Below are 19,498 nucleotides of genomic sequence, written 5' to 3'. Positions count from 1 at the left end.
ACTGATGAAGATCCAGCAGAGCCTGAAGCTGTTCTGTGGTTGAGCACAGACGAGCACTGAACACTATTGACCAGAACATGTCACCGCTGTCTTATAAACACCTCAGGAACTGTGGACACTTGTGGAGAAGTTCAACATGATGATGAGATGATCAGTGTAACTCCACAACAACTACAGAAATGTCTCCACTAACATTCAGAAGCTCTTCCTGAGTCTCTCCGTAAGGCTGCACTCGCTACTGGTTATTCTGGGATTCTGGATGAGGGAGATTGGCCTGTTCTGTTATTGCCGGAGTTTCTGAAGCTCGTGTAAAGACTCCGCCCTCTTCTGGACGGAGGCGGAGCTAAAGCTCATCTGCATTTAAAGGGACACACAGCGTGTTTTTGCTCACACCCAAAAAGGGGCAAATTTGACATTTTGGAAATTTTGAGCTGAAATTTCACAGACACATTCTGGGACACCATAGATTGTGAAAAGGGGCATAATATGTCACCTTTAATAAAGTTTATGGCCATTCTACAAATTACTGTATAATTATAGTAATATAGGTGCACTCAAGAGTTCTCTCGTTATATCAGGCCTTTAACATCAGACAACTTGACATAGTTAAGAAACTTAAGCATAAAGCAGAACACGACTCCTGCTCTGGAAGAACAGAACAATCAAAAACTTGCAGTCAAAATGAGTGAAAAGGGGAAAAGGATGATTTCGCCACGTTCTGAAAATCTTTTCAGTGGTAAATGCACTCATCATGTCTCTTCTACAAAGTGGCGTCTTAATTGCTACTTTGGATTGTTAGACTCACAAAAGAGATGTCTTCATCGTGTGTGTATTGTAGAGCACTCGCCCTAGCCGTCAAAACGCACTACATAAGTTGCAACTTGAACACTATTATATATTTTAGCATTGCACCATTAAATTTGTAACGCAAGTTCAACGTATAAACACTGTACTCAAACACACACACACACACACACACACACACACACACACACACACACACACACACACACACACACACACACACACACACACACACACACACACACACACACACACACACACTGATTTAGTTTTTAACTTCAACAAACCCATAACAGTCACAGTAAAGCATCAGTTTCACTTTAAGCCTCAGGCTTGTGTTTCTGCTGAACACCTGCAGTCGCGCACACACACACACACACACACACACACACACACACACACACACACACACACACACACACACACACACACACACACACACACACACACACACACACACACAAACAAATCCATTCGTTTTGCATGATTGACACATCTGAGAATGTACAATCAGGAGACGGTTGATTACTCGTGTGTTTGTGTCATAGGACACGTTATAAGAGAACATGATCGAGTGAAATGTCAGTATTAATCAGCACGAAGATAAGATTGTTTTAATAGAAGGTCACTCTTTCATTTATGGTTAATTTCATTTGCATGTGGGCAGACTGACAAACACACACACACACACACACACACACACACACACACACACACACACACACACACACACACACACACACACACACACCACCAGCTTGTTGACCCAAATTCTCTTCATACTTTTCTTTCTCTCCATCTTATTAGACAGATGAAACGGCTGAACAGTGTTCGGTTCTGATACTCCTCCTCTGTTCAGTCAGTAGGCTATAGATCCATTTCCATTTCAGTGTGAGCAATTATTCACATGATGAGAATGTTTTGTTGTTGCACAAAAGGTACAGAAATAATAGCCTTGAAACATGTCATCTGATCCCAGGCTAATGTCTGAATGGAGATTGTATTGTTTAGTGAAAAGAGTTTTACACCCCATTAGTCCCTGAAGGACAGAGGAACGAATGAGAGAGAAAGAGTGAAATCAGCCGATAAACAGTGACAGACTGAACACAGAAGCCTCTTTATGATCAAAACACAGACATTCATGAAAATAAAAATGCTTGAAGAGTAACATCATCATCCCTGGACTAAAGTACATCTGTCGGAGCGGAGACCGTGTTTGACTCTCATGCTAAACACGTTTTTTAATTTTGGTTTCTCTAGCAAAGACATGTTGTTACTTTGAGGAAGAATACAGTTCATGATGCACCGATGGCAGTGTCCATCTAATACTGACCATACGCCTGTTACTGTATATTCTCCTCTGTCTCCAAATATTCTTTTCTTTCAATATATGTGAGTAATGTCTTGAAAAAAAAGTTACATCTGATGGAAATCTGACATTCATTGCTTTTATTTTTAAATAATTTCTTTATTATTGTTTTAAATACAACTCCACTTTAAACATTTAAAATTCAGTTTTGCACCTAATCTTTTAAAAGACGTGTCTCTGAACTCGTTTGCTTGAGAGAGGACGGGAAGATGGAGAGGTGCGTTCTTTAATCACGGTTATTAAACGGGTTTGTCAGCATATGTGTTGAATTAGGTTAAGTGGGTCACATGATCCAAACAGTTGCTTGGCAACCCTGAATCACGCTGCTTTGGAGGTGTATGTGTGTGTAGGGGTTTCAGTATTGGGTGATTCAGAGTTAAGCAATCCATACACACATATTTTCTTTAAGATACACGATAACATTGATATAATACCGTGCTTAAACTTTACATGTTACACGTGCTTCTCTTATAAGCGACTTTAGCTATTGTTTGATGGTAAACTCGGACACGTTTAAAGGAATGAAGCATGTGTTGGTGTGTGGGAACAGTGAATGGCTGGTGTGTGTTCAGTGAAGTTAATGTAGCGCAGTCCTCAGAGCATCTGGCGTCGACTGGGACGAGCTCGTCACGCTTCCTCAGTTACAGCACTTAACCCTTCAGCTCCTCCTGTAGTTCATTACCCTTACAAAGCTGAAGGACAAAACCGGTCATTTGAGAGATTTATTATTAAAACACATGGTGAAAATCCAGCTTTTAATGTTGTTTATGTGTCTATGTGGTGTTTTTAATGTGCTTGACAAATGACAATCCATGTGTAGATTCATAAGTCGACAGCATTGCTGAGTATTTCCTCCTTAAAACTGCAGTGAACCAAAGACAGTCTCAAAAACACGCTTTGAAATCGCTGGTGTTTCTGACGTCACAAACTACCTTGTAACCAATCAGATCAACGTGTGATCGTCAACCAGTGGATCTCTGAGCTGAGGGAGTGAGTGGAGGCGGGGCTCACTTGCATATTCATAGAACCGCGCATACTAAATGAGGCGAGGGTGTCGAGTTACATTCAAGATATGTTAAGGCATTTAATGAAAAAACATTTGTATGTCATTTTGGTGATCAAAGATGAGTTTTAAGGGATACAATTCTTGGTTAAACACACGGTGAGATCTGGCGTCGGTGTGTGTTTCAGAGGTCAACATTGATCCAGGGTTTGCATGCGCTAAATTTATGAGTAATAAATGGAAGAAGTCAATATTCAATTAAAATTACTATTTGGTACTGCAATATATCCCCGAAGCGAGAAGCATCTCGACACACACTACACAGTTCGGCAAATATATGGCTTTTACAAGTAGGATAAGCTATAATTAATTAAAGTCCCCCTGTAATCAATAATTGTATCCCTTAAAATGCATCTTTTATCACCAAAATGACACTTGAATGATGAACCAGCGATTCTGAGCGCGTATCAAACTGCCAAAGTCACGTGACTTCGCTTCGCTACATCATAACCAGACGGTGACTTAAGAACATGTACCGCCATTAAACTGTTTTTGCAAAAACAGGCAGTTTTGACCCCAGTGAAAATTCACAATTCTCTATTCCAATCCTTAAATTACTACACTATATAAAATGCTGGGATGTTTCAAACCATGTTTGGGTCAAATATGGACAAACCCAACTGTTGTGTTTAAATATTTTATTTAAAAAGTCCAATCAATGGTTGGGTTTGTCCATATCTGACCCAAACATGGGTTGAAACAACCCAGCATTTTTTTTTATAGTGTAGTCTATCTAATATCCAAGCATTATTAAAGACAAGCAAACTGTCAGTATAAAACAAATAAATACAATATAACAAAGATACAAGTGAAATAAACAGTGCTTTTCAGGTACAGTAGGTCTGTCAGTAGTTTACAGGTACAGACATTACAGAAAGTAAGCTAATGTAAACAAAACAAAAACAACAACACTGCATATTCTTTACTTTATCAATTAACTCAAAAAGATATTCGGTCAAGAGTAACGAGTGATTTTTTCTTTGTCCATTGGTGTTCAATTAAATCCCTCTGTAGTCAATTATTTTATCCCTTAAAACTCATCTTTAATCACAAAAATGTCATAACTGGAAGTTTTTTTCCTTACAATATCTTGAATGTAACTCTACACCTCATTTAGTATGCACGGTTCTATGAATATGCAAATGAGCCCCGCCTCCACTCACTCAGAGATCCACTGGTTGACGATCACACGTTGATCTGATTGGTTACAAGGTAGTTTGTGACGTCAGAAACACCAGCGATTTCAAAGCGTGTGTTTGAGACTGTCTTTGGTTCACTGCAGTTTTAAGGAGGAAATACTCAGCAATGCTGTCGACTTATGAACTTACACATGGATTGTCTTCAAGCATATTAAAAACACCACATAGACACATAAACTACATAAAACACTGGATTTACACCACAGGGGGACTTTAACATTAAACACACAGACAGTAGCAGGAATATGAGGCTGTTGTCACTTTAAGACTGAATGCACGGATCTTCTGACACACATGCGTTTACTTTCTCAACTGTTTACGTTCACTTAAGACATAACCGACTGGGTTTACTAGGCAACTCACTGTTCTTTTACATAACTTAATGTGAATTTGTCCGCTCAAGTGCAAGAAGACGTGAAAGAGAGCTCAGTTTAGTAGTTTAGTTCAGGTTTGCGCACACACAGCTTTCCTCCCCGCGCGAGTAACGAAACGAGCTCCTTTCGCGTCTTCTTGCACTCGAATATTTAAATTGTCAAGCCTTAACCTGTCCTGAGCGTCGTTCATGTTTGCTCACGTTCATGACAAAAAATAAAAACGTTTCATATACTCATTCATTCTACTCGCATATGGCGCTTGACGAGTGTTAACTTTAGGTTTACAAACGTTTCAAATGGAATACATTCATAAGGATAGAACGTGGAATCAGCTTTTTATTACAGAAATTTAATTTAATCAGTTCTTCAACATTGACTTTACACACAGACACGGAAGACTCAAGAGCCGTAATAGCGCAGGAGTTTATCATCCGTGGGTTTGAGGATCTTCTTGTCCGCCATGTTGACGACCCAGCCCGGAGACAACCCGAAGAAGATCTGCCGCGGGTCCTTCCTCTGCGCCAGCATCTCCAAGCGCTCGTCCGCGCTGACGTCCGGGAGCCTGTAGCCGTACTTCTGCGCCAGACTCTCGCGCGCGCGCCGGACCTCAGCCGGGTCCGACAGGTAGCCGCGGTTATTAGCGTCGGTGTAATACGGCAGAAGCTCTTCACCGGGGAGCAGGCGCTTGGGGATGGGCTCGCCAGACATGAGGAAGGGCACGGGTTTGATGAGGACTTCTGGAACACACACACACACACACACAGGGAGAAATCTTATCAGTACAACAGATTTTATCTATTACCACGATGAACCCATGAGCCAGTGAATTGTAAAGCTGGGCGATAAACATATCATATCAAAATGTCGATAACAATGATAAGTTCTGGACTTTTGTACTCAACATGGCTTCATCTAACAGCCAATCACACAGCAAATAAATAACACTTTTAAAAAACAGTTTTGTACTGTTTCATCTGAGAAAAACTACCATTACATACACCCTGAAACTGAGATCTTCACGACAAACCGTCAAAATAAAAGTCCGGTTTAACTTGAAGAGAATATGACAGAAATATATCACTACCGTATTATAAAATATACTTCTCAAAGTAATAATAATAATATTATTATTATTATTAAGGAATATCATACGTCAACATATTGTTTCACAGTTCTGTTGTGCAGCATCTTACTTGACATGCATTGGTAGATTAATTATATTTTCACTTGATTACATTTTAAAAGCTTAAATGAATTGTTTAAGTTTATATAAAAAGTGCTCCAGAGATCGACTTACGCTACCAGTCAAACGTGGTAGTGTATATTTCATTGTGGGCTCGATATGATGTTGTTTATCGCCCTCTTGGACTGTAATAGATCTGTGTTGCCCTGAATCAGGGTTAGCGTGGGGTTAGCGTATACTGACGGAGGCTGCGCGGGTCGTAGTAGCTGGTCGTGATCACACCGCCGTTCCTCTCGATCGCAGCGATGGCTTTCTCTGACGCCATCTGCACCTCCAGGTTCACCTTCGCACAGAATATATCAGCACCCTGAAACGCACGCACACACACACACACACACACGCACACACGCACACACACACACACACACACACACACACGCACACGCACACTTCAATGAAAACCACCTGGATGAATAAACAGTGTTTTACAGAAGTCCACAGGCCTTAAACCCGAGATCTTCAACCGTGCTCCTGTCTGGCGAGCTTGGTTCCAGACGGCGTCAGCACTGAGCACAGTGGGATTGTTTTAATGATCAGAAGAGTGTGATTAGCTGGTTCAGGTGTGTTTGATCAGGTGACATGAGCTGCGTCCCAATCCAGAGGCTACAAAAGCATTCTTCATTTTAAAGCTGTTCAAAAACGATTTAAAGCGGTTCAAAAGTGGTTTAAAGCTGTTCAAAAGTGGTTCAAACCTGATTTAAAGCAGTTTAAAGCTGTTCAAAAGCAATTTAAAGCAGCTCAAAAGTGATTCCAAGGTAATTTAAAGTGGTTTAAAGCAGTTCAAAAGTGGTTTAAAATGAATTTAAAGTGGTTTAAAGCAGTTCAAAAGTGGTTCAAAATGAATTTAAAGTGGTTTAAAGCAGTTCAAAAGTGATTTAAAGCAGTACAAAAGTGGTTCAAAAGTGATTTAAAGCAGTTCAAAAGTGGTTTAAAGCAGCTCAAAAGTGATTCCAAGGTAATTTAAAGTCATTTAAAGCAGTTCAAAAGTGGTTCAAAAGTGATTTAAAACAGTTCAAAAGTGGTTTAAAGCAGCTCAAAAGTGATTCCAAGGTAATTTAAAGTCATTTAAAGCAGTTCAAAAGTGGTTCAAAAACGATTTAAATCAGTTTAAAGCAGTTCAAAAGCGATTTAAAGCAGTTCAAAGGTGGTTCAAAAACGATTTAAAGCAGTTCAAAAGTGGTTTAAAGCAGTTCAAAAGTGGTTTAAAAGCGATTTAAAGCAGTTTAAAGCTGTTCAAAAACGATTTAAAGCGGTTTAAAAGTGGTTTAAAGCTGTTCAAAAGCGATTTAAAGCAGTTCAAAAGTGGTTCAAAAGTGCTTTAAAGCAGTTCAAAAGCGATTTAAAGCAGTTCAAAAGTGCTTTAAAGCAGTTTAAAGCAGTTCAAAAGTGGTTCAAAATGAATTTAAAGTGGTTCAAAGCAGTTCAAAAGCGATTTAAAGCAGTACAAAAGTGGTTCAAAAGTGGTTTAAAGCAGTTCAAAAGTGGTTTAAAGCAGTTCAAAAGTGGTTTAAAGCAGTTCAAAAGTGGTTCAAAAACGATTTAAAGCAGTTTAAAGCTGTTCAAAAGCAATTTAAAGCAGTTCAAAAGTGATTTAAAGCAGTTCAAAAGTGGTTCAAAAGTGGTTTGAAGCAGTTCAAAAGTGATTTAAAGCAGTTCAAAAGTGGTTCAAAAGTGGTTTAAAGCAGTTCAAAAGCGGTTTAAAGCAGTTCACAAGCGATTTAAAGCAGTTCAAAAGTGGTTCAAAAGCGATTTAAAGCAGTTTAAAGCAGTTCAAAAGTGGTTCAAAAGCGAATTAAAGCAGTTTAAAGCTGTTCAAAAACGATTTAAAGCGGTTCAAAAGTGGTTTAAAGCTGTTCAAAAGCGATTTAAAGCAGTTCAATCCGTGTATCATTCGTTCAATCGTTTTTTGATTTAATATTGAAAGTAGAAAAATGAGAAAACAGTTCCTTTTTCGATTTTTCATTTTTTCCAAAAAACGAAAAACAAGAATTCAGCTTGATTTTTCGTTTTTCGTTCTGAGGTAGCAAAATTAATAAACAGCTGGAAAATTCGATTTCTACACGTGGGCGGGAATGAAACGCCCCTTTCCTCTGATTTGTCAGCCGAAGATCAAACTGTCCCGTCATCAGCCCTTCCTCAGTTCTGCACTGCAGAATAAGAGTCCTCCGTTGTGTGGATTCTTAACGCGTTTATTGCAACTACATTTAATCTTTTTTTCATCAAACAACCAGACTAACGAGTGGTTCGACACAACCCGTACTGGGAAATAAACTAGACAGGGCTTTCTTCTGTGTAGATATAAATTCACCAAACTTTATGCTTTGCATCAGCTCGGTATGCAGGGTAAATGACAACTGTTAGCCTAACATGGTCGCCCTCGATCGCCCAGTAATTTTTTTTAAATAATAAATGTAGACAAGATAATCAATATAATTAGTTGTAAATTAAATATTTTAACACTTATAGAAAAAGAAAAGAATAATGCATTGACTATATATAGCCTAAGCCTAGGCTATATTAACATAAACGCATGAAATGTCATTCAGACTGACTATCTAACAACCGGAGAACAGAGAACAACATAGATATTAAAATACATACTCTTCTGAGTTTTATAATGTAGGCCTTATTGTGTTTTATTAAAATTTATTAATTTATATCTCAAAGATGTGCGCTTGTGCGCAGTGCACTGGGTCATGTTGAGAGGGAAACAAACGCATTTTTATTATTAGCCTATTCAGAAAAAAACCGGTAAATAAAATTCAACATTAACATTATAAACACTATTAATAACATATAGGCTATTTCTATGCGTATTTTACTTCCCCTTACCATTACTTCCCCTTTGACGTTTGCCTATGTCAAATCCTTAAATGAATGGTATTCAGAAAACAACAAGAATAAAAAATAAGTAGCCACGTATAATAAAAATATAACCTAATAGCTTATAATAATAGCCTATTGTGTCCTTTATTATAAACAACATTTAGCCTATTTTAAACGCCAAGCCTAAACAAATTTAGGCTATTTGAATCGAAACTGAAACTGTACCGGCGTTGGTTTCGCGCATCTCGGTCCCAAGTTTCCATATTTGCAATGCAAAATTTCGATGCTAACTATAATGTAAAGAAGGCTTTAAACTTCAGTCGAGTCCCAATATAGGCCTACACGTATAGGCTAAATCATCATCTTCACAGCATGGGAAATGAGTTTGGAATAACTGCTGTGCGGCACAGCCTTTATATTGTACAACAGACGAATTAAATTAAGCAGAATAACTTTTTATATATTTGGTTGACTGTGTTTTATTTTAATAATGAACAGGCTGCGATGTCAAGTTAGCAATGCCAGAAGTGAACTGATAATAGCCTATGTTGCCTATGTTGTGAGAGCGAGCGATGCGTCAGCGCCATCACTTGGAGTTGTTGCTCAGCAGGGGAAATAACTTCGTTATTCGTTACTCTGTCATTCGAAACAGTAAAAATTTATGTTTTTATTTGTTTACATTCAAAATGACTACAAAATGTCATGCCTTTGAAAAATAAAGAAAACAACATGATTTCTACATGCGTCTCAGTCTCCTTGAACATCTTTCTGGCGCACACCAAAAATGAACCAAAATAGAGTGAATAGCCTTCGGACGCGCCTACTTTTCAAAGTCAACATTTAGATTATTTGAAGTAAAATGCATTATATAGTCACTCAGGAATAAAACTCAGCGTGGTTCATGATAAAAAAAAAAAAAAAAAAAAAAACTTTACAGTTCGGAAAATATGAAAATAGCAAACCCCTGGCACTTGAGAACTCTGGTCTACACAGAAGAAAGCCCCGTCTAGTCTATTCCCCAGTACGGGTTGTGTCGAGCCATTCATTAGTCTGTTGATGGAAAACATGAAAAAGTTGCAATAAACGCGTTAAGAATCCACACAACGGAGGACTCTTATTCTGCAGTGCAGAACTGAGGAAGGGCTGATGACGGGACAGTTTGATCTTCGGCTGACAAATCAGAGGAAAGGGGCGTTCCATTCACGCCCACGTGTAGAAATCGAATTTTCCATCTGTTTATTCATTTTGCTACCTCAGAACGAAAAACGAAAAATCAAGCTGAATTCTTGTCTTTCGTTTTTTTGGAAAAAAACGAAAAATCGAAAAAGGAACTGTTTTCTCATTTTTCTACTTTCAAAATTAAATCAAAAAACGATTGAACGAATGATACACGGATTCAGTTCAAAAGTGGTTCAAAAGTGATTTAAAGCAGTTCAAAAGTGGTTTAAAGCAGTTCAAAAGTGGTTTGAAGCAGTTCAAAAGTGATTTAAAGCAGTTCAAAAGTGGTTTAAAGCAGTTCAAAAGCGGTTTAAAGCAGTTCAAAAGTGGTTCAAAAGTGGTTTAAAGCAGTTCAAAAGTGGTTCAAAAGCGATTTAAAGCAGTTTAAAGCAGTTCATAAGTGATTTAAAGCATTTCAAAAGTGGTTTAAAGCAGTTCAAAAGCAGTTCAAAAGCGATTTAAAGCAGTTCAAAAGTGGTTCAAAAGCGATTTAAAGCAGTTCAAAAGCGATTTAAAGCAGTTCAAAAGCGATTTAAAGCAGTTTAAAGCTGTTCAAAAGCGATTTAAAGCAGTTCAAAAGCGATTTAAAGCAGTTCAAAAGCGGTTTAAAGCAGTTCAAAAGCGATTTAAAGCAGTTCAAAAGCGATTTAAAGCAGTTCAAAAGTGGTTCAAAAGCGATTTAAAGCAGTTCAAAAGCGATTTAAAGCAGTTAAAGTGGTTCAAAAGCGATTTAAAGCAGTTTAAAAGCGATTTAAAGCAGTTCAAAAGCGATTTAAAGCAGTTTAAAGCAGTTCAAAAGCGATTTAAAGCAGTTTAAAAGCGATTTAAAGCAGTTCAAAAGCGATTTAAAGCAGTTTAAAGCAGTTCAAAAGCGATTTAAAGCAGTTCAAAAGCGATTTAAAGCAGTTCAAAAGCGGTTTAAAGCAGTTCAAAAGCGATTTAAAGCAGTTCAAAACCGATTCAAAAGCAGTTCAAAAACGATTTAAAGCAGTTCAAAAGTGGTTCAAAAAGATTTAAAGCCGTTCAAAAGTGGTTCAAAAGTGGTTTAAAGCCGTTCAAAAGTGGTTCAAAAGTGGTTTAAAGCAGTTTAAAAGCGGTTTAAAGCAGTTCAAAAGTGGTTTAAAGCAGTTTAAAAGCGGTTCAAAGCAGTTCAAAAGCAGTTTAAAAGTGGTTTAAAGCAGTTCAAGAGTCGACTACTTACTAACCTGCAATTTTATAGATAGTTTATACTCTATTCAGTGCATTAGTGACTGTTGCCTTTGGCTTGCTCAGTTGGGGATATTTGGGGATATTTAATTTTATTTTATCAATCAATAAATTCCACTAGAAACAAACCTTGTTGTATTATTTTAATTTAATACTGTGAAGCTCCTTTGATACAATCTGTATTGTGAAAAGCGCTATACAAATATACTTGACTTGACTTGACGCCCACCTTTTCAGCAACGTTCTGGAAGTTTTTTTCCCATTCATTTCTCCCATAGGGATTTTTTAAAAGTCTTGGTTAAAGTGTTACAGTATAAGCCATGAACTGAACCAATCAGCTACGAAGAGAATCACAACATTACAAACTTTGATTTGAAGCAAGAAAGTCAGATAAAAAGGCAAAAGACTGTGAACTTAACGCGTTTCAGCCTAAGCCATCATCAGTGTGTGACACACACGCGTCTGTGTGGACATGGTATAAATAAATATATGAGATCTGACTAGAGAGTGCGGTTTTTCATCTTTGATAACTTCTTTATAACTTGCACCCATAAACGGCTTGGGAGTTGAGCGCGCCTGTGCTCAGTACTTAAGAAATACTTTAACAATAAATGAATGTGCAAATGTAACAGGCTTCAACACACACACACACACACACACACACACACACCTCGTCAGTGAGCTGAACGCCGTGGTCTCTCTTCAGAGGCTGGATGGTGACTCCGCGGCCGTTGACCAGTTGGGTCAGATCGATGGGCAGTGTTGGGTCGAGGCGACCCAGATCGATGAGGTACTGGAGCCTCCGCAGGGACAGAGGGGGATACTGCGGCCGGCGGCTGGAACACACACACACACACACACACACACACACACACACATCAAAAACTACTAGCCTAACTGATAAAGTTGAACAGAATAAACCGACACACATCCGGTTTCTTCCTCAACTGTTCACTAATGACAGAACCGGGAGAGCACTTGCAGAGATGGTGTTTAGACATAATTTTGTGTTTATGTGTCTGTTAAAAGGACACGGAAACACAGAGGAATCAATCTCACAAAACACGTACAACTGATAAACTTTCACTCTATAATGGTTAAATTTAGCAGTTAATCCGCGAATGACACGTGTGCCGAACCGTGGGGAGCCGATCCGTACGGATAAACCGCGATCCGTTGCACTGCTAGCTGTTATACCTGTGATCGGCGTTGTATCCGTATTTGGGGATGATGAGGTAGAACGGGGTCTGCCCGCCCTCAAAGCCCAGCCGCGGGCGGTTCCCTCGCTGCCGCTCCCCCTTATGACCCCGGCCGCTGCGGTTCCCTCCGTGCAGCCCTCGACCTCTGCGCCTCTCCTGTGCGGGAACAAGACCCACAGATCAACACCTCTCAAGACCGAGCTCAGGAAACCAGGAATAAAGCGAAGGAACCGCGGTGTTCTCTAGTAGAGCTGCCCGATTTTAATAGATTTAACATTTTAAAGGTTTAAAGTCTATAATTGTACCCCTTAAAACTCATCTTTCATCACCAAAATTACATATTTAAATGTTTTCTCCTTAAAATATCTTGACTGTAACCTGACACCCTTGCCTCATTTAGTATACACGGCTCTATGAAAATGCAAATGAGCCCCGCCTCCACTCACTCACTCAGCTCAGAGATCCACTGGTTGACGATCACACGTTGATCGAATGCGCACACCTGTTTCGAATGCGCATGCGTCGCGTCTGAGCGCGTTGTTGTCTTTGGAGCTCCATCGATTGATTTATAATTCTTGTTTTCTCTTTAAACTCACTTACAACGAACATTTTCTACTTTTCCTCACCTCATAGTTATAACGCGGATTGTTGAGCAGACGCGTCTCAAGCCTTGTGATCCAACGCTGGATACTCTTATAGGTTACGTCCGTGGATCACGGCTGAACGCGTCTTCTCCGCACTCATTTAAGTTACAAACAAACATTTTTCACCTATCGTGCGTCTACTCTACACCCGTACCACTGAAAAGACGGATTATATCCAAGACTTAAGCCATAAATTAGTATTAATATTGATAGCACCACTGGTAGCGTCGTTGTAACTTACTGTCCATCTGTTAAAATGGCGAATATATCAAATGTAAGTAGTCTACCTTTTGGTGCAGGTGAGGACACATTTGAGCTGCACGCGGTGCAGTCTGAGCTGGAAGCTGTTGAGAAACAGATCCACGACCTTTTAGTAAGAAAAGCCGAGCTGATAGACCGGCGTTTGGCTCTCGAAACATCGCGCGCCGAGGCACACAAATCAGAGATTAATGTTACTAACCCGCTGACTCCGACCTCGTCTACTCCGTGCGTTCCTCAACATCGGTCCCGAACGTCGAGGTCGCGATCAGCCATGGTCTCGTTCACTCCGGCTCCAACATGCCATCACGAAGCCTGGATTTTTCCGCAGCGGAAGTCGCGAGTCAGGTCTAGACCAAGAAAACTCTCTCCGACCCTCCCGGTTTTCGAGATATCCACACAAAACCGCTTCTCCCCTCTTCGCGAAACAGAACGCGATGCTGTGATCATCGGCGATTCCATCGTTCGACACGTACACGTTACGTTAAATAAAAGTAAGGTGCATAGTCACTGCTTTCCTGGTGCTCGTGTTTCTGAAGTCGCTGCTCACGTTCCCGAGATTCTGAACGAGCGCGTCGGAACCGTTGTCCTGCACGCGGGAGGGGCCGACATCAGGCTGCGCCAGACGGAAGTTTTGAAGAAAGACTTCAGGAATCTGATCGATACGGTACGCAGCACATCGCCTGATATAACGATTATTGTGTCAGGACCGCTTCCCACGTACCGACTAGGTCATGAAAAGTTTAGTAGATTATTTGCGCTTAATGAATGGTTAATGTCATGGTGCAATGAGCAGAAACTGCTCTTTGTAAATAATTGGAATCTGTTTTGGGAGCGTCCTAGGCTTTACCGTGCTGATGGCTTACACCCAAACAGATTCGGATCGGATCTTCTGTCAGATAACATCTCCAAAATGTTAAATACCTTTTGACTAGTAAACAAAAGTCCAAATCATAGTCTCTGCTGCACCAATTTAACTGATATAAATAGTGTAGAACATTGCATAGAAACTGTGTCTATTCCTCGTTTAGTGAGATCAAATCATAAATCTACTGCAGGATCTAGAAAAAATCTAATTGTTATTAAACCAGAAAATGTTGCTATTGGTAATCAAAAACAATTTTTAAAGCTAGGTCTTCTAAACATTAGATCACTCACACCTAAGGCAGTTATTGTAAATGAAATAGTCACAGATAATAGCTTCGATGTACTTTGCCTTACTGAAACCTGGCTTAAACCAAATGATTATTTTGGTTTAAATGAGTCTACTCCTCCTGGATACTTCTATAAGCATGAGCCCCGTCTGATTGGTCGTGGCGGCGGTGTTGCAACAATCTATAGAGATTTTCTCAATGTTACTCAGAAAACGGGTTATAAGTTTATTTCATTTGAAGTACTTGTACTAAATGTTACGCTCTTAGATGATAGAAAAACATCCCTATTATCTCTAGCCTTGGCTACCGTATATAGACCGCCTGGGCCTTACGCTGATTTCCTAAAAGAGTTTGCAGATTTTCTCTCAGACCTATTAGTTAACTTCGATAAAGCATTAATTGTTGGAGACTTTAATATCCATGTAGATAATCAAAATGATGCGTTAGGGGCTGCGTTTACTGATTTATTAAACTCCTTTGGGGTCAAGCAAAACATTACCGGACCGACTCATCGATTTAATCATACACTCGATTTAATTATATCACATGGAACCGATCCAACCGATATAGATATCATTCCACAAAGTGACGATGTCACTGACCATTACATGGTAACTTGCATATTACGTACTCCTGTAATATATCATGCTGCGCCGCGTTATCGATTAGGCAGAACAATCCTTCCATCCACCATAGATAATTTTTCAAACAGCTTATTGGATCTGTCTCAGCTGCTCAGTGAACCCAAACAAACAGATGAACTTGAGGAATTAACTAGCACTATGAGCACCATTCTCTCTGGATCATTGGATATTGTTGCGCCCATTAGATTAAAAAAGGTCAGAGAGAAAAGTAAAGCACCATGGTACAACAGTACTACGCGTGTTCTAAAGAGAGAAACCCGTAATTTAGAGCGTAAATGGAAACAAACCAACTTAGAGGTCTTTAGAATCGCATGGAAAGACAGTATGTCACGTTATAAAAAGGCCCTAAAAGCGGCCAGGGCTGAGCATCTACGCAAACTAATAGAAAACAACCATAACAATCCTAAGTTCTTATTTAACACCGTGGCGAGACTAACAAATAAACAGATGTCTCCTGAACAAAGTATTCCATTACAGTTTAGTAGTAATGATTTCATGAAGTTCTTCACTGAGAAAATAGAAAACATCAGAACCACAATTGTAAACGTTCAATCCTCAATCGCGCCTTATAATTCAGCCTCAATTATCACGCCGCAAGAACAATTACAGTGCTTTTCAACTATAGAACAAAAAGAGTTAAATGAATTTATCATTTCCTCTAAAACAACAACATGTTTATTAGATCCCATACCAACTAAACTATTAAAAGAAGTGTTACCTGTAGTGGAAGAGCCTCTCCTCAATATTATTAACTCGTCTTTATCTTTAGGTCATGTTCCAAGAACATTTAAATTGGCAGTTATAAAACCTCTCATTAAGAAACCACAATTAGATCCGAATAATCTAGTAAATTATAGACCCATTTCAAATCTACCTTTTATGTCTAAAATACTAGAAAAAGTTGTGTCCGCTCAACTGGGCTCTTTCTTACAAGAAAATGACATCTATGAAAAGTTTCAGTCTGGGTTCAGGCCGCATCATAGCACTGAAACTGCGCTCGTTAAAATCACAAATGATTTACTTTTAGCTTCTGACCAAGGCTGTATCTCAATATTAGTTTTACTTGATCTTAGTGCTGCGTTCGATACTATAGATCATACAATACTCTTAGATCGACTACAAAATTATACTGGTGTTCAAGGACAAGCATTAAGCTGGTTTAGATCGTATTTATCTGACCGCTACCATTTTGTTTATTTAAATGGAGAAAAATCTATCATAACTCCAGTAAACTATGGAGTGCCGCAGGGATCTGTGTTAGGCCCTCTATTATTCTCAATATATATGCTGCCACTTGGAAATATTATAAGGAAACATGGAATTAGTTTCCATTGTTATGCTGATGACACTCAAATCTATATTTCATCACGGCCAGATGAAAACGCTAAATTATCCAAATTGACAGAGTGTGTTAAAGATATAAAAGATTGGATGACGCATAATTTTCTTTTATTAAATCCAGACAAGACAGAGGTACTACTTATCGGTTCAAAAAACCACCCACAAAACCTCTCACAATACAACTTTAACATAGTAGGATGTCCTGTTACTTCATCCTCTACAGTAAAAGACCTGGGTGTTATATTAGACTGCAACCTGTCTTTTGAAAATCATATTTCATATGTTACAAGAACAGCCTTTTTCCACCTTAGAAACATTGCTAAGCTACGTAATATGCTATCAGTTTCTGACGCAGAAAAGTTAGTTCATGCATTCATGACCTCGAGACTAGATTACTGTAATGCGTTATTAGCCGGTTGTCCTGCATCCTCAATAAACAAGCTACAGTTAGTCCAAAATGCCGCCGCTAGAGTTCTAACTAGATCAAGAAAATATGATCATATAACACCGATTTTATCATCCCTACATTGGTTACCTATAAAGTCCCGTATTAATTACAAGGTATTGCTACTGACTTATAAAGCCCTAAACGGCTTAGCTCCAGTCTATTTAACCGATCTTCTATCGCCCTATAATCCATCGCGCTCTTTAAGATCACTAAATTCGAGGCTTTTGGTCATACCTAGGATATCCAGATCCACCAAAGGAGGGAGAGCATTTTCACATTTAGCACCAAAACTCTGGAATAGTCTTCCGGATACTGTTCGTTGCTCAGACTCACTCTCCCAGTTTAAAACTAGATTAAAGACGCATCTCTTCAGCCAGGCATTCATATAATACTTTTAATCCTACAGTTAAATCCGACCTCTAGCTTATAAACGCCAGAGGAGAACTGGCCCCCGACTGAGCCCGGGTTCTCCCAAGGTTTTTTTTCTCCATTAGGTCACCTGATGGAGTTTTTCGGTTCCTTGCCACTGTTGCCTTTGGCTTGCTCAGTTGGGGATATTTGGGGATATTTAATTGAATTAATCAATCAACGATACTATTGATCAGCATTACCGAACGTAGACGTTCCACTAGAAACAAACATTGATGTATTGTTCTAATTTATTACTGTGAAGCTGCTTTGATACAACCTGTGTTGTGAAAAGCGCTATATAAATAAACTTGACTTGACTTGACTTGACTTGATCTGATTGGTTACAAGGTAGTTTGTGACGTCAGAAACACCAGCGATTTCAAAGCGTGTGTTTGAGACTGTCTTTGGTTCACTGCAGTTTTAAGGAGGAGATACTCAGCAATGCTGTCGACTTATGAACTTACACATGCTTTGTCTTAAAGCAGATTAAAAACACCACATAGACACATAAACAACATTAAAAGCTGGATTTACACCACGGGGGACTTTAATAGACAGAGATCGTCTAAAGTTTCATAAATCAAGATAATTTACTGGACATAAAAAATTACAAAATATGAAGTCTTGTTTACTGTGAAACTGATCAAAATAAAGTGACTTTGTGATTAAAATGAGAAGAAATAGCAGAATACACTTCACAGGGATGTTTCCATAACTAAAGATAATTGTTTTTGCTCGTTTTGTTCTGCATTTTTGCATCTCAAGTAACTGTATCTTGATTAAAAGAGGTTTGGATATTTCTATTGGACAAAAATACTGATATTAAAGAGATATTAATTTTATTTCACAACTTTCTTACTAAATTTAAGGATAATTAATCCTTCATAAATTTCCTACCTGCAAAGACTACTTTCCTTATAACACTTATGTAATTTTAGAATATTATTAGAACGTGTCGCTACAGTTTTGAGCATCTGATCATGCTAGCACGCTAATCAGCTCCATGGTAACGCCTCGCGGAAGAACAAACTCACATCTTTCGTCGCACCGGGATTCGGTCGCAGGTTTGCGAGTGTAATGCGAGGCAGATTCTTCACGATGTCGATGGTTTTCCCCGCTGTTGTCTTGCTCACAGACATCATAGAGCAGGAGAAATGCTAGTCAAGGGCAGGTGACATGGGGAGGCTCACGTGGTGCAATAAACCGGAAGCACATGCGGGAAAGAACAATAATAAAAGTCACATGACATATTTGTATTCACTGAAACATCGGTTAAAATGAAGTTGCAAATCAGTAGAGAACACATATCAAACTGTGAAAAATAATTATTAACCGTTAATTGTTACGCATCCTCAGTAAATCATTATGTCATAATTATGGTTGAAGTGTACTAATAATGTTAAAAAACAGAACTTAAAAAGGTTTAAAAAACAAAAACAAAAAAAGGTTAATGTTTCAATATCACGGACTCAGTTCTAAATAACTATAACAACCGAATCGAATAAAATTATGATTTCCAATACCAATAAAATGGGCAGCATTTACACTAGGGTTGCAGGTTCTGACCATAGGGTTCTATGAAGGTAAAACAGTAGCAAAACTCGAGAGCTTGCTAATTTGAATGTGAGAACTTGTAAAATTAATATTTGTATTTGTAAGTTGAAATTTATACTTGCAGCTCTGATGTGAAAAGCTGCATCTATCGATTTGCACACACAGACAATACTCAGAACACCTGTGTTTTGAATTCGAAGTTGCAGATTAATAGTTACAAATGTGTAAAGTGTCATTTACATAAACAAAATGACAGGCACAATTGTGTACTACACATTTATCTTTGTGCTTTAGTTCAGTTTCGTTGTACAACCACAAGTCGGCACTCACAACCTCTCATATCTGGCAGTACAACTTCAAATCCTAGCGCTTTGACTTTTGCTACTCTTTTTGCGATATGCCTGTAGCAAAACTCACTCGTGCACTTGTAAATGCAGACTTGCGAGAGCAGAGTCGGGGGCGGGGCTGGGGTCGGAATGAAGTCATTTTATTGGTCGATGCCTCACCAATGAACAGAATATGAACGCAACGCGTTTAATTGAG

The 19,498-nt window shown here is 38.9% G+C and overlaps 1 protein-coding gene across 1 annotated transcript; it reads right to left on the bottom strand.

The window, feature by feature from the left end:
• Nucleotides 1–5,127: 5,127 nt before the first annotated feature.
• Nucleotides 5,128–18,650, bottom strand: mrpl15 (mitochondrial ribosomal protein L15). Its single transcript, XM_081348096.1, has 5 exons — nucleotides 18,436–18,650; nucleotides 12,500–12,657; nucleotides 11,973–12,138; nucleotides 6,236–6,359; nucleotides 5,128–5,546 (listed from the first exon to the last, which is right to left on the bottom strand). The coding sequence occupies exons 1-5, from the start codon at nucleotides 18,541–18,543 to the stop codon at nucleotides 5,209–5,211; spliced, it is 894 nt and encodes a 297-aa protein (XP_081204222.1). The 5' UTR covers nucleotides 18,544–18,650; the 3' UTR covers nucleotides 5,128–5,208.
• Nucleotides 18,651–19,498: the final 848 nt, after the last annotated feature.

Source organism: Scardinius erythrophthalmus (genome assembly GCF_964197995.2).
Source record: "Scardinius erythrophthalmus genome assembly, chromosome: 2".
Taxonomy (NCBI): Eukaryota; Metazoa; Chordata; class Actinopteri; order Cypriniformes; family Leuciscidae; genus Scardinius; species Scardinius erythrophthalmus.
The sequence above is the reverse complement of the archived record's forward strand: the minus strand, read 5'-3'. Positions and strand labels throughout refer to the sequence as shown.